Source organism: Pteropus medius, unplaced genomic scaffold (assembly GCF_902729225.1).
Source record: "Pteropus medius unplaced genomic scaffold, Ma_sr-lr_union100, whole genome shotgun sequence".
Lineage (NCBI taxonomy): Eukaryota > Metazoa > Chordata > Mammalia > Chiroptera > Pteropodidae > Pteropus > Pteropus medius.
Window position 1 is genome coordinate 1,786,153 of NW_024349801.1, and position 12,894 is coordinate 1,799,046.

The 12,894-nt window shown below is 46.3% G+C and overlaps 1 protein-coding gene and 1 pseudogene across 9 annotated transcripts in view; one reads left to right on the forward strand and one right to left on the reverse strand.

The window, feature by feature from the left end:
* Window positions 1-12,894, forward strand: part of ANKRD11 (ankyrin repeat domain 11) — a 193,781-nt gene that overhangs the window by 143,730 nt on the left and 37,157 nt on the right. For 6 of the 9 annotated variants that reach the window (XM_039888634.1, XM_039888631.1, XM_039888635.1 and 3 more), the window contains one exon: window positions 7,801-7,948. In XM_039888634.1, the coding sequence (XP_039744568.1) occupies window positions 7,862-7,948 (87 nt within the window). In that variant the 5' untranslated portion in view covers window positions 7,801-7,861. Of the gene's footprint in view, window positions 1-30; window positions 162-7,800; window positions 7,949-12,894 lie in introns of those variants that run through there. The other 3 variants (XM_039888629.1, XM_039888627.1, XM_039888630.1) reach the window with 2 other exon arrangements.
* On the reverse strand, window positions 8,343-8,459 carry LOC120581047 (uncharacterized; annotated as a pseudogene).

Sequence of the window (12,894 nt, forward strand, 5' to 3'; positions counted from 1 at the left end):
AAGTAAAATTTGTGTTCCATGAAAATGCAGTCTGTTCGGCTAGCAAGTCACATACTTGCAGAAGTTTCTCTTCAGATAAGCGTTGTGCCTTGATATGCAGCAGAAGTGCTTCACACATACTTCAGTCCTGTCTCACAGTATTGGAAGGACAGGGATTCAAGGTTAGTAAACTTTATAATTTTTGCTGCTCTGTCAAGGAGAGTCATAAACAACACTGGCCTGTTTTATAGCAATTATGTGACAGTGAGGAGCACAGGGACTGTTAGGACCTGGCCTTCTTCTTTCAGGGGCTGGGCCATGTGTCCCTTGGGCCATGCAGGTAGCTCTCGATATTATTATGAAAAAACATTGTTGGCCTCATAGGGTCCTGAAAGGGTCCAGGCAACACTGAGAACCTCTGTACTAGAGGGGAGCCTGGGTAAGAAATTCCTTAGGGCCATGGGCTGTCCAGTCTGCCTACTCTTACCAGAGGGAAGATGTCTGTAGACAAGGACTGCAATCTGGGTGTTGCCAAGGTCCTGTAAAACTTTATTTATGGACATGGAAATTCTGATTTCATGCAATTTTCACATGTCACAAAATATTAGCCTTGATTTTCTTTGACTTCTAACGATTTGAAATACAAAACCTGCTCTCAGTGCTTACACAAACAGGGAGATGGCTGGCTCTGGCCTGAGACTGTAGTCTACTTACCTGGTTGGAGGTGGAGGTGCAGGGTACAGGGGAGGTTAACTTTACTTTTCTGCATGCTTGAAAATGTCTTCAGTTTGCTCTTACTTTGACTGACAGTATGGCTAAATTTGGTATTTCAGTGTGGAAATAATTTTCTCAGGACCAGGGCTTCATTGTCATCTGGCATTCATAGAGTTGTTGAGAATTCTGATGCAATCAGAATATCACTCCCTCAGGAGGACCTTAGCACTGCCCCCGCCCTCCTGTCCTCGGTGGGCGGGATTTCTGGAGGCCAAGCTGGATGGCTCAGTTCATTCCTGTTGTGCCCTCGGATTCTTTCCCTTTAAAGAGCCATGTCTTCAGCTGTTTTCTTTTGTAATGCCTTTGCCTTTGGATGACAGTGGGTTTTTGGATGAATTCTGTAGAACTTACGTTTTATCTTATTTAAAAATTTTCGACCTTTTTTTCTGTCTCCTTGAATTTTTCTGCTCTCCTAAAACCAAGATTGCTTCTAATTCTTTGTTTCTCTTTTGTAGCAAAAGACTGCTTTGTTCAGTGTCTGTATGTTCTGCAGTAGGGGATCATGACGTTCTCTGCACTCCTGCTGGGATGTGTGCTTGTTCATGCTGGTCTTTCTCTCAGGCTGCCTGTTCTCTTTCTGTAGTTGCAGCTAAGATGGATAAAGTACCCTGGGTCTGGTGGGTCTTCCTTGACCACTGGTGTATGTGGCCTGTACAGGGTGGCCCGGGCTGTTGACCCTGTGTCCTGCTCCACTGTGCCCTCCCTCGCAGAGCTGTTCCAGCTGGCTGAGCCCATGGGCCCACAGTGCCTGTGGGAACTTTCACAGGCTGTGCCTTTTTCCACTCACATTCCAGCTCTGATCCATATGAGGCCAGTAAAAATGCCTATGATTCCCCATAGTTTCTTGCTATTAGCTTGACACTTAAAATGGCAGAATCAGGCTAAAATTCCTAGGAGTTTTGCTAAGGCTTAGGCATTGCAATAGTGTCTGTCACCTTCACGCATTAGATTTTTTCTTGGAGGGAGGAACCTGTTTCACGTGTGCTGTGTCTCTTGCCCATGTAGAGGGATTTACACTGTGACATTGTGTGTAGAGAAGGGAAGAGACCGTGTGATAGTTGGGATGGTCAGCTTAGACAAAGCCCCAGAGTGTACTTACTGGAGTGTGGGTGGGGGCTGGGTCTGATGGTAACTCTCTTACTTGAACACTGTTTGAAGCACTTTTGGGAAGGAACACACCTCGTCATCCTTATCCAGAGACTTCTGTCATATTTGTCCCACCAGCCCTCTAACTATTTCTTCAGGCCCACAGATGATGGGTCCCAGGGCAGGTGGAGGTGAGAAGGAAATTCTACCAGATGGACATCATGTGGAACTTTTGTGGGCTTTGGGCGACTTGAGATGTGGACAGGTACAGGGCTTGGTGGCCTTTCCTGCCCGGTGTGACTGTGAGGCAGGGGCCTGGCTAGAGACAACTGTTGGTTCCCTCCAGACTAAGTGGATTTTTGTTTGGGCTCTGACATGTGGCTGCCAGATAATTGGTAAATTCCTTGAGCCAGGAGCATAGGCACCCCCTGCCTTCCTTTCAGGGAATGTAACAGCGTCTCTTTTTAGAAAACACTCCATATTCTCTTGAGTGCTTTCCTGAATGGTCTTCGTGTCCCCAACACCTTGTGAAATTGGAACAGTTGCCTTTCACTTTGGAGGTAGAGGAACAGAGCCTGCACCCAGCAGCTTGTCCCACACAGGAGCTGGTCAATGGCAGAGGCAGGGCTCAGATCAGCTGTGCTATTCCTTGGCCACCTTTGCACTACTATGCAGACATTTCCTAGGTATTCAGCTTCAAGTCTGTGTGTGTCCCAGAGCACTATGAAGTATTTCATTCTGAAGTGAACTAGAGCATCCCTAAATTTACAGTGAACTTTTTCTGTTACTAGAGAGGATTTAGGCTGCACATATGTCTGATCAGGGACAGCTAGGTCACCTCCTGGGAGAAAATGGTCTTCTGGGAGTGAGAATTGATGGTCACTCATTGGGTTATGGTCAACTGTGAGCATGTTGATCAGAAAGCCCCAGAACCCAGGTTCAGACAGCCTCAGAATGTTCTAGAAGGGATGACTGCAAGCTATGAAGACTCTCTCCACTCTGATGGCTATTGGGTGGTCCTGGCCTCTTCCTAGGTGTAACAGTGAATGCCCAGCATTGAGCGGGGGGAGGCCTGCACGTCAGAACAACCCCTGCCCTCTTATAGTATCCATAGAAGCAGCAGCCATCTAGAGCCTGGCTCCTGATGTGTGGGGAGTAAGCCTTTCGAGGAGGCCTCACAGTGTTGATGAGAGTTGCTTGTGGTCCTATGTCATCTGTATCATTCCCTTGGCTGGCATGACCCCTTCCTGAAGCGGAGGGAGACGCTGACTGGGTAGAAGGGGACAGGCAAGCTGGTATGGAGCCCGAGGGACCAGCAGCCTCTGGGAGGGTTAGAATGACCAAACAGATGGAGGAGGACAGAGTGCATCTGAGCCTTTGTTTTCATCCAATTTGTCATGAGAAATAACAAAATTAAGAAGGACCAAGCTCCTGTTGGCCCTGGAACTCACCAGATGGGTCCTGTGAGGCATGGGATATAGATTGAACCACTGCATCCAGCTGACCTTTTAGAAACTCAACTGGAATGTGTCAGTGGCAGATCTGAACTCTGTCTCTCTCTTTTTAATTAATTAATTTTTATGGTGACATTGGTTAACGAAATCCAAAGTTTCAGCTGTACACTTTAACAGTAAGGCATATATATGTTTACACTGCGTGTTCACATCCCATCGTTAGATTTCTTTCTGTCACCACATATTTGACCCCCTTTACCCTGTCTACCTCCCCCGCTCCTTTGTCTCTTGTTTTTAACAGCCTTCGTGAACCCCTTTTCAATGACTGCTCCTAAAGAGATGAGTCTAGTATGCTGGGATACACCAGACCCTGAAGAAATAGTAGTGGTCATTGTTCTGGTATTCCTAATTAGTGTGAATATTGAGATGTTTATAACAAGCATTACACCCAGACACGGGGATCCTGGGAGTGAGGTGCCCAGATGGTCTTGGCTGTCATTGTGGAGGTGGGCTCAAGAAACATGTTTTATAGAAAAGAGAACAGTATTCTGGATGACATTCCTACCCCCACAGTGTCCCCAGTCCTTGGGGAAGGGCTGAGGAGGAGCCTAGAGGATAGCAGCTTTTTCAGAAGTGAGCGAGGACTGTGGGCCAGCAGCCCAGGACATAACATGCTTGGCCAGCTGCCAACATGTAACGTCCCTCAGGCCAGCCTGGTTGAGGTGTGGACCCACCCCTCACTCTGTGACAGATTTCATGGAATTAGCTGATTGGTTGTTCACAAAATAAAAATACTGGCAAGTGTCTCCTTGTAGCAAGGGTCAGCTGCCTGTGGTAGGAGCATGTGCCAGACTCTGGATCAGAGGAATTTGACCCAAAGACTTATACCCTGAAGTTTCATTGTTTTTAATTTTACAGCAACAGGCTACATGGCGGACCATTTCATGGTTGCACAGCACTCAAGAAATAATGGGTGTATCTTTGAGCCACTACTTTGTGCGCTTAACCTATACCTTGTGATGTCATCTCCTGGGCCATGGTGAGCATAGCTCTTTACTAGCGCATCTGTGCGTCCACATCGGAACTTAGTCCAGCTGTAATGCCTGCTTGTAAAATATCTCATTCTCTGGGCTCTGAGGGCACTTTGAAAATGGAAGAAATCCTGGATGAACAAGTTCTGAACTCATATCACTACTTCCTTTGGCCCTGTAGCTTCTGTAGTTGTTTCTAAAGATAATTACGATTTGGAGTTTGGAGGCAGTTGTTCTGGACACGTCGTATTTTCTTCATGCTGTCTGGTAGCCATTGTGCTACCTTTCCCAGGGTAAGAGGGAAGAGTGGGAGAAAGAGGCACATGCCTTTTAGTGCAGGAGCCTCAAAACTCCACTTTGAATAGAGAGACCACCCAGCAGAGCAACTCAGGGACACTGAGTAAAATCAGCTGTTTGAAGAATGAAGTGTCTGTCCTTATGCTCTCCTGGTCAAGATGCTGTGAAGTGGACTGTGAAATCAGGGTCTAGGAACCGTGAGGTTTGCACTACTGCCATGCCTGGGCTATTATTCTTGGTGTTTCCTGCACATTCTCCACAGTCTCAGGTGTGTTCACATCCAGAAACTGGAGGGTCGAATATCCCATGATTACTTGGCTCAGTTTTTCCATCATAAGAGCAGGCAGTCAGGATTTTTTAAAAATTTAACTTCTGGATAATCTAAATTTCTAATGAAACTGCCAGTGAGTTCCCAGACAGCTGTGAGTTTCAACAGCTGTCCCTGAATCAGGCTCTGAGATGCCATTCCTCCAGGCTGACATGCTCCAGTTCTGTAGTGGAAATTGGAGGAGAATGTAGAATTCATAGTTTCAAGTAGAGATAGAAAATGTCATTTCTGGCCTTAGCCATTACAGCGTGTAAATGGAAATACCCTGTTTACCTGCATTGTGTGTTGGGGGACGAAGTGTCAGGAAGTGAATAAAATTTGTCAGCCTTGTCCCTCTCCCCAAAATAAATTTAGATTGTGTTCTTAGGTCAAGTAAGCACCAAGGGGATACTTTGTGACATTTTTTCAATTTATATGGAAAAATAAGATAGGATCTCTAGAAGGCATAGTGAAGGGCAGATCGGTCTTCGGCACACAGAGAGCAGGAAGAGTAGGAAACTGCCACTTACAGAATGCTTTTGAACATGCGTTTCAAAAGCCACAGTTTATACATAATAGAGGCTGTTTAATTCCAGGTGAGTTAGTTATAAAAATTACTCATCCAGAATGGCAGAGCACAAAGGCATGTGACCGTGGGAAAAGGACATGAAACTGTGCATGCGATTTGGTTTGTATAAAGTATTTTTTAACTTGTGACAATGAAAATAATGCATGAGAAAGGAAGACAGTGGCTTTTAGGAAGATGAGGTAGATGTACTTTTTCCCTATTCCTCCTGCTAAGTGCAACTAAAACCCTGGATGTGATGAATGGAACAAGCATAGGAGGACTGGGAAGTAAAGAAAAAGATGACTCGTGTTATAGAAATGTCAATGTCAGACATGGTCTGATCAGGTCAGTGCGACCACAGGCAGAAATGTGGAAGGAAGTTGATTCTTTGCACAGGTCCCTGAGAGAGGTCACAGTGTGCCACACAGGGCTAGCCAGGAGCAGAAGACAGGAGTGAGAAGAATGTTCTGGCCAGAATCTTTGTTGGGGTTTCTGCAGGAAGACAAGGCAGGATGGGGTGAGCAGTTTAGGATTGACTAGTGTGAATAATTCTGTGGACTGTGGGGTATAGGGTTGTCTGTATTGCCTGTCGACTGGGATGTTACGTTAGGGTAAATAATTCGCTTATTTGAGATAGGGGCTGGTTAGTGGTTTTGAGTGCACTTCCACTTCAGGAGCCCTTGGCTGTCTCTAAGAAAGGGCTAGCTACTCCTGGGAGGGGCAGTCTCTCCCAGACAGCAAACTTATTAAGATGTCAAAACATTATAAAATACAGAAGATAAAAACATGGCGAATATAGCATCTGTCCTGGGATTTCCTGAGAAATGCAGGGCAGGATCTCAGGCTCATGTGGAGGGTGCTCAGTAAGTAGGAGTTGGGCACCAAAGCTGCCTGGCCATTCTCTGAGGACTCCCTCAGGCATCACATGGCTGCCTTCTGACCATTTTATTTGGGAGAAGTTGATGAATTGGGTGTGCTTGGTGCTTTCTGAGAAGCATGATTATCACCTAACCTTTTTTTTGGGGGGGGGCTGAAAGGCAGTGTGGGAAGTGAGCTGCTTTCTCAGGTGGTAAGTGGTATTGAGGCCCTGGCTGAGAGAATGGTGGATAAGACATATAGGACCTGAGGGACAAGTGCGGCACCTTGGCCGTGACTTTGCCCAGGTGGGAGAGCCACTGCAGAGCACGTATGGCACCAAATCCTAAGAGCAGGGCCAGAGCTGTTGGGACCCAGCATGCAAGCTGAAGTCTGGGTACTGGCCACCACCACTCAGAAGTATGGCCTTCACCTTTGTAGGTTGGTCTTTTCTGCAGCTGAGAAATGCTTGCCTCACAGTGTTCTCCATCATGTAGTGTAGACTGACGACCTGGGTGGTGCATCCTAAGCATTCTTTCTGGGCACCAGTCAGAACAGCTGGTTTTGTTTGGTCCATTCTGTTGCATGAGTTTGAGATTGCCTGGGGTTCTCCCCCCGCCACTTTCAAGTATACAGTACATTGGTTAGACATTTATATAGTTCATTAAATGATCCCCCTATTTGCTCCTCCTCTGCTCTGGCTCTCCACTTAGCCAATATAGTAATGCTAACTGCATTCCCTCCCTATGCCATGCTCCCCATCCCCATGGCCATCTGTCAGCTGCTAATTTGTACTTTCTTAACCCTTCACCCCATTCTCCCAACCTCCATCCCCTCTGTCACCAAATTGTCTTCTATGTTTGTGAGTCAGTTTTTGATTAGTTTGTTCTTTTTGTTCCTTAGATTCCACATATAAGTGAAATCACATGGTATTATCTTTGTCTGACTTATTTCACTCAGCGTAATAACCTCTAGGTCCATCCATGTCATTGTAAATGGTAGGATTTCATGTTTTTAATGGCTGAGTAATATTCCATTGTGTATATGAACCACATTTCTTTCTTTCTTTTCTTTTTTAGGCGAGGCAACCCTTTGTTGACCTCACAGATTGCAAAGACTTTGTCAGCTTACAATCCCTTATTCATTCATTCATTCATTTTTACTCTAATAGCACTTGGTCTTCCTAGGCGATCTCCCATCCAAGTACTAACCAGGTCCGAACCTGCTTAACTTCTGAGATCAGATGGGATTGGGCTTGTTCAGGATGGCTTGGCTATAGACGGACCATAACTTCTTTATTCAGTCGTCTGTTGATGGGCATTTAGGTTGCTTCCATATCTCGGCTATTGTAAATTGTGCTGCCATGAATATTGGGGTACATAGATCTTTAGAGATTGCCTGGGTTTTGAGTTCAGCAAATCTTAACCCTCTTTGTCCTCTCTTTTGAAGCAGACGGTTGATGATGAAGCGATGGCTGTATAAATGAAGATCAAGTGAGGGGAGAAGAACGATGCCCAAGGGTGGGTGTTCTAAAACACCACAGCAAGAAGAATTTTCTCTCAGCAACGACATGGTGGAGAAACAAACGGGGAAAAAGGTAACACTTGGCCTGGTTCTTCTCTCTTCCTCCTCTTTGCCCACTTCCTCTCCTCATCTCTTCTCATCCTTGCCCTCCTCTCTTCCCCACATTCATCTATCCTCAGCACATTCACTTTGTTTAAACAAGGATAAGGGCTAGGAATGTCACCTTGCCCTCTTTGGTTGTCTCTGCAGCAGAGTCATGTCTTTTATCAGTCCTTTCTTTGTTGGGCCTGCCTCAGCAGCCAGCAATGGAACAGTAAGTAGTTGTGTGGATAGATGTGGAGAGGAGTGATCTTGCCAAAGGGGTCTTGCTTTCCTTTAAGGATGTGTTTATTATTTGGGGCCCAACATTAGACTTTATTATTTATTTGTTCGTTCGTTTGTTCATTCATTCATTCATTCACTCATTACGCCTACGCGCCCAGTCTTCCTAGGTGGTCTCCATCCAAGTACTAACCAGGCCCGACCCTGCTTAGCTTCCAAGATCAGACGAGATCGAGCATGTTCAGGGTGGCATGGCTGTAGACTAGACTTTAAATAATAGGTTTATGTTTGAGATAACCTCGATTTGGCCTCACATTTTTGTCTCCTAGGACCATAGGATTCTTTTCATGATTTCAGTGAGACTGAATCTGACATTTAACCGTATTTGAATTATCCAGACTATGGGATAATTTAAATTCCAATCTGGCTTGTTCTCAATGTGGATAGGAAAATGGGATATAATTTAAAATCACTGTACCTTATTAACGTGCTCTTAACACTGGGCTCTGGGGTGCATACTTCCTGTCCTGAAGTAGGGGGTGACATTGGGGCTCTGACACTTCCTGTCCTGAAGTGGAGGAGTGACATTGGCTCAGGGTATACTTCTTCCCTGAAATTGGTAGGAGGGTACACTGGCTCTGGGCATGCACTTCCAAACCCTGCAGTATGGGGTGCCTGTACTCCTGAGTGTACTTCCCATCTGTAATATGGGGGTGACACTAGCTCTGGGAAGTGCATTTCCCATTCTGCATGTGGTGACACTGGGCTCTGCACACTTCCTTGCAGTGTAGGATGAACTGAGTTCTGGGGTGCAAACTGCCTGTTTTGGTGTGGGATGACACTGGGCTCTGGGACACACAGTTTCTGTCCTGCATTGTTGGGTGACACTGAGCTCTGGGGTTTGCACTTCCTGCTCTGCAGTGTGAGGCTGCCCAGTGAATGTGGACTTGGAATCAGAAGGAAGTTCAAGCTCAGGCACTGCCATTTATCTCTTTGTGTCTATGAACAAATCAGTTATCTGCCCTAAGACTTGGTTTCCTCATCTCTACTGTAGGAACAAGAACATCTCATGCAGTAGTGGTAAAGTGAGGTAACAGTGCTGACTTTCCCATGGGGTCACCACCCTGTGGTCACCATCCTTTAGTCTTGATGTTTCTTGGTGCCTTTTTCTTCTCCCTGGATACCCATGTGGCAAGCCATTCACACTGACCAGTCTGACTCTCAGCCGCAGGCCTCAGTGCTCAGGGGTCACTTCTCACAGTTCCTGGTTACCAGTCTTTCAAGCTGCTTCTCCTTGCCCTCTTGCCAGCGCCCATCAGTCCTAACACTTGGGTATGAACAGAAGCTCTGGGACAACTGTTTGTCCCGTCTCTGCCGGTACCTCCTGCTGCTGTTAGTTCATGCCAGCATCTCTAATGACACCCTGGGTTTGATGGGGTATGAGGTTAGCATGTTTTCCACATGAGAAAATTAGTGAGCAAAGCCATGTATTCATTTAGTTTAGGTTAAACATGAAGCAATTCGTGAACGTTGATGTGCTTAGGTGCTCGTCAGAATGACCAGGAAGGCCTCTGAGACCCTGAGCAGTTATGTCGACACATCCTATCCTACTTGCTCTATCCCTCAGTGCCTTATGCCTTACATAGGAACAGGTGTGAGCTACAGCATGGAACTGCGGGTCGGCTGAGGCTCAAGCTTGGTCTGAGCATGCATGGGAACGCACACGTGTCTGTGAGGCCTGTGGATGGTTTGGGTGCAGCTTCGGATGGATGTGTGCTGCTGTGCCCATGAGGAGATGTAGCAGTGTACACTGTGTAGCGTGAGAATTCCCACTCCGGTGGCTAAGAGCCTCTAAGTGTTGGGATTCTTTCACAATGAACAGGCCAGACTACCCTTGATAACGTCATAGTTCCCAGGTCTATGTATGGATTTTCCTTGCAAGAGGATCGTGTAGCTGTGGGCACAGGATGAGTGAGAGGACCACCTGTGCCACTCCTGTGCTGGAGGCCAGTGTAGCCCCATCCATCTGCTTTCTCTGCCTCCAAGCTGGATCCTCAGGAGCTCCAGATTGCTATCCCCACTGGCCTGGGTCTCCATGAAGTGGAATTGAGGCTAGGCCTGTCCAGAAGGGCTTCCCAACTGAGGCCAACACTGGAAAAGATACATAGTGCCAGCCTGGGAGATGGCAGCTGCGTGGGCCTTGTGGGCACTTGTTCCAGGGGCAGTGGGCAGGCCTCCTCCTCGTCTTCTAACATGAGGCTTATTCTGGGCTGGTTTGCATGGTTTTCTTTTACTTGAGAAGAATAGAGACTTGAGTAGACTGAACTGGCTCTGGTGTGGTCATTGTGAGCAGCAGGTATATGTTTGCCGCAGGACATGTGGATTTGCTTTGGTTTTTTTAAATCAGTAAGGTAGCTTTGTACCTTTTTTTTTTTTTTAAACTACCGAAAATGAAACCAGACATTTTCCTCATGTAGGGAGACAAATTCTGACATTGAAGATGCCACATAATGGAGCCAGGCACTTAGTGCTGACAAGCTCTTCCTCGGAGGCTCCAGGCCTCCTCCTAGGACCCTGCCCAGGAAATGCTGTTTCCCCCGCAGCAGACCACAGAATCCCAGAACATCCAAGCTGGAAGGATCCTGAGAAGGAACCAGCAAGCCCTTCTGTGGCTGAGGGTGTTAACGTGCGGAGAATCCAAGGGATGCCATGGTATGAGGCCAGCCAGTGAGAAATGACCCCCTGACTCCCATGCTGGGGCCCTCTCACACCAACCTTTCTCTCTTTCACATAAGATCCTTTTCTCTGTACTCTTTCACACACCTCTCAGAGGAGACCTGCCCAAAAGCTCAGGGTTACTCCAAGTTTACATGGTAGCGAAGTTCATTTTCTTCTGCGATACACTAGTGGTTCTCAAAGTATGTTCTCAGGTAACCAGCAGTAGAATCACCTGGGAACCTTTTAGGAACGCACGGAGATCAGAAACACTGAGGGCGCGCACTTGCCCCCTGTTTTAATGACCCCTTCAGAGACATGGTGAATGTCCTGGTCTGAGAACTGTATGGCTACAATGTTACCACAAGCTGTAACATCTAACCCCACTGTTCTTAGAGGAAACCCCTCAGGGCTGGTCTGTAGAAGTTACACTGAGCCTCCTTGAAGGCCAGCAGGCCAACCTCTCCTTGGGGGATGAGGCCCGTCTCCAGAGGTGGCCTTGTTAGTCCTATGAGTGGGGGTGCTGTAACCCCGTGATCTGGCCACCTTCATCCAAGAGGAGTAACTATATAAGTGACCTCAGTTTTGAAGCTGGAAGGGCGTGATTGATGTAGCCTTGGCCTGTAGCTGCTGCTTCCTGTGGTTTTATGGGCAGTTCTTGGACAAGGCCACAGTAAACGGAGTCCACGGGACTGTAGATCTTCATGCTCCTTCTGATCCTGGGGGAGTTCTGGGAGCAGATTCCAAAAGAAATCCATTGAAAAACAGAAGGTTATGTTCCAAAAATGAAATCACAGAAAGGATGATGGTGGGTCCACTTACCATGGATCTTAGGCCCCCGAGAGTGTTGGCTCTTTTCAGGTTTCAGACAGGCTTTCTGGTGGCAGTGAAGTCAGATTATTGTCAGATGGACTCCTGTGGTCTCTCTGACCTAGAGAATCTTGGTTGTTGGGATTTCTGCCTGCCTGCCTGCCTGTCTATTTTGCGAGGGCAGAGGGAAATAGAGAAGAACTGCAGAGGAAATGAGATGTGCCAAGCTCAGGGCCTGTTCTACTCCCAGACCAGTCCTGGAGCTGGAGAGCAGGTTGCACATCACTTACAAGTGTCTGCTCATTTACCTACAAGGGCTTCTCCAACTGCTGATTTAAATTGAGCAGCACCTGCCTGCCCTGCACCCTCTCTGCTCTTTACACTATGTGATCCTCCTCTGTAGTATTTAACTCCCCTCTGACACCCCTGCATTTGCTTGTCTTGTGATCTCCCATCATGAGTAAGCTCTCAGGAGGAGCCACTTTGTGTTCTAACAATGCTGTATATGCTGGGCACTCACTAGACATTATTGTGCAAATGATGACACCCTCAGATGTTCAAATCCAATTTCACAAATGAAGGCAGGTCAGACCTCTGAGAAATGAGAGACACACAGATTGGAAAGAAAGGAGTGACGCTATTTTTTCTCCCAAATGACATGATCATGTATGGAGAAAATCCTAAGAAATCTACACAAAAGCTCCAAGAACTAAGGAGTGAGCTTAGCAAGGTTACATAATATAGAGCCAGTATGCAAAATATGTGTCTGAATATTATTAATGAACAATCGGCTACTAAAATTTAAAAATACTTTATAGTAGTGTCAGAAATATGGATTATTTAGGGATAGATTTGATGAAAGATGTGCCAGACCTATACCCTGAAAGCTATAAAACATTGCTGAGAGAAATTAGGCAGACCTAAAAAAATGGAGAGTTAACATCATGTTTACTTATCAAAAAACTCTTAATATTGTTTAGATACCATTTCTCCCCCAGTTGATCTATAGATTCACTATAATGCCACTCAAAATCCTTGTGGGCTTTTTGGTAAGAATTAAGTAGCTGATTCTGAAGTTCATATGGAAATTCAAAGGACCTAGAATAACCAAAACCTTTTTGAAAGAGAACAGAGTTGGAGGACATAATCTGATTTCAGTCTTTACTATAAAGC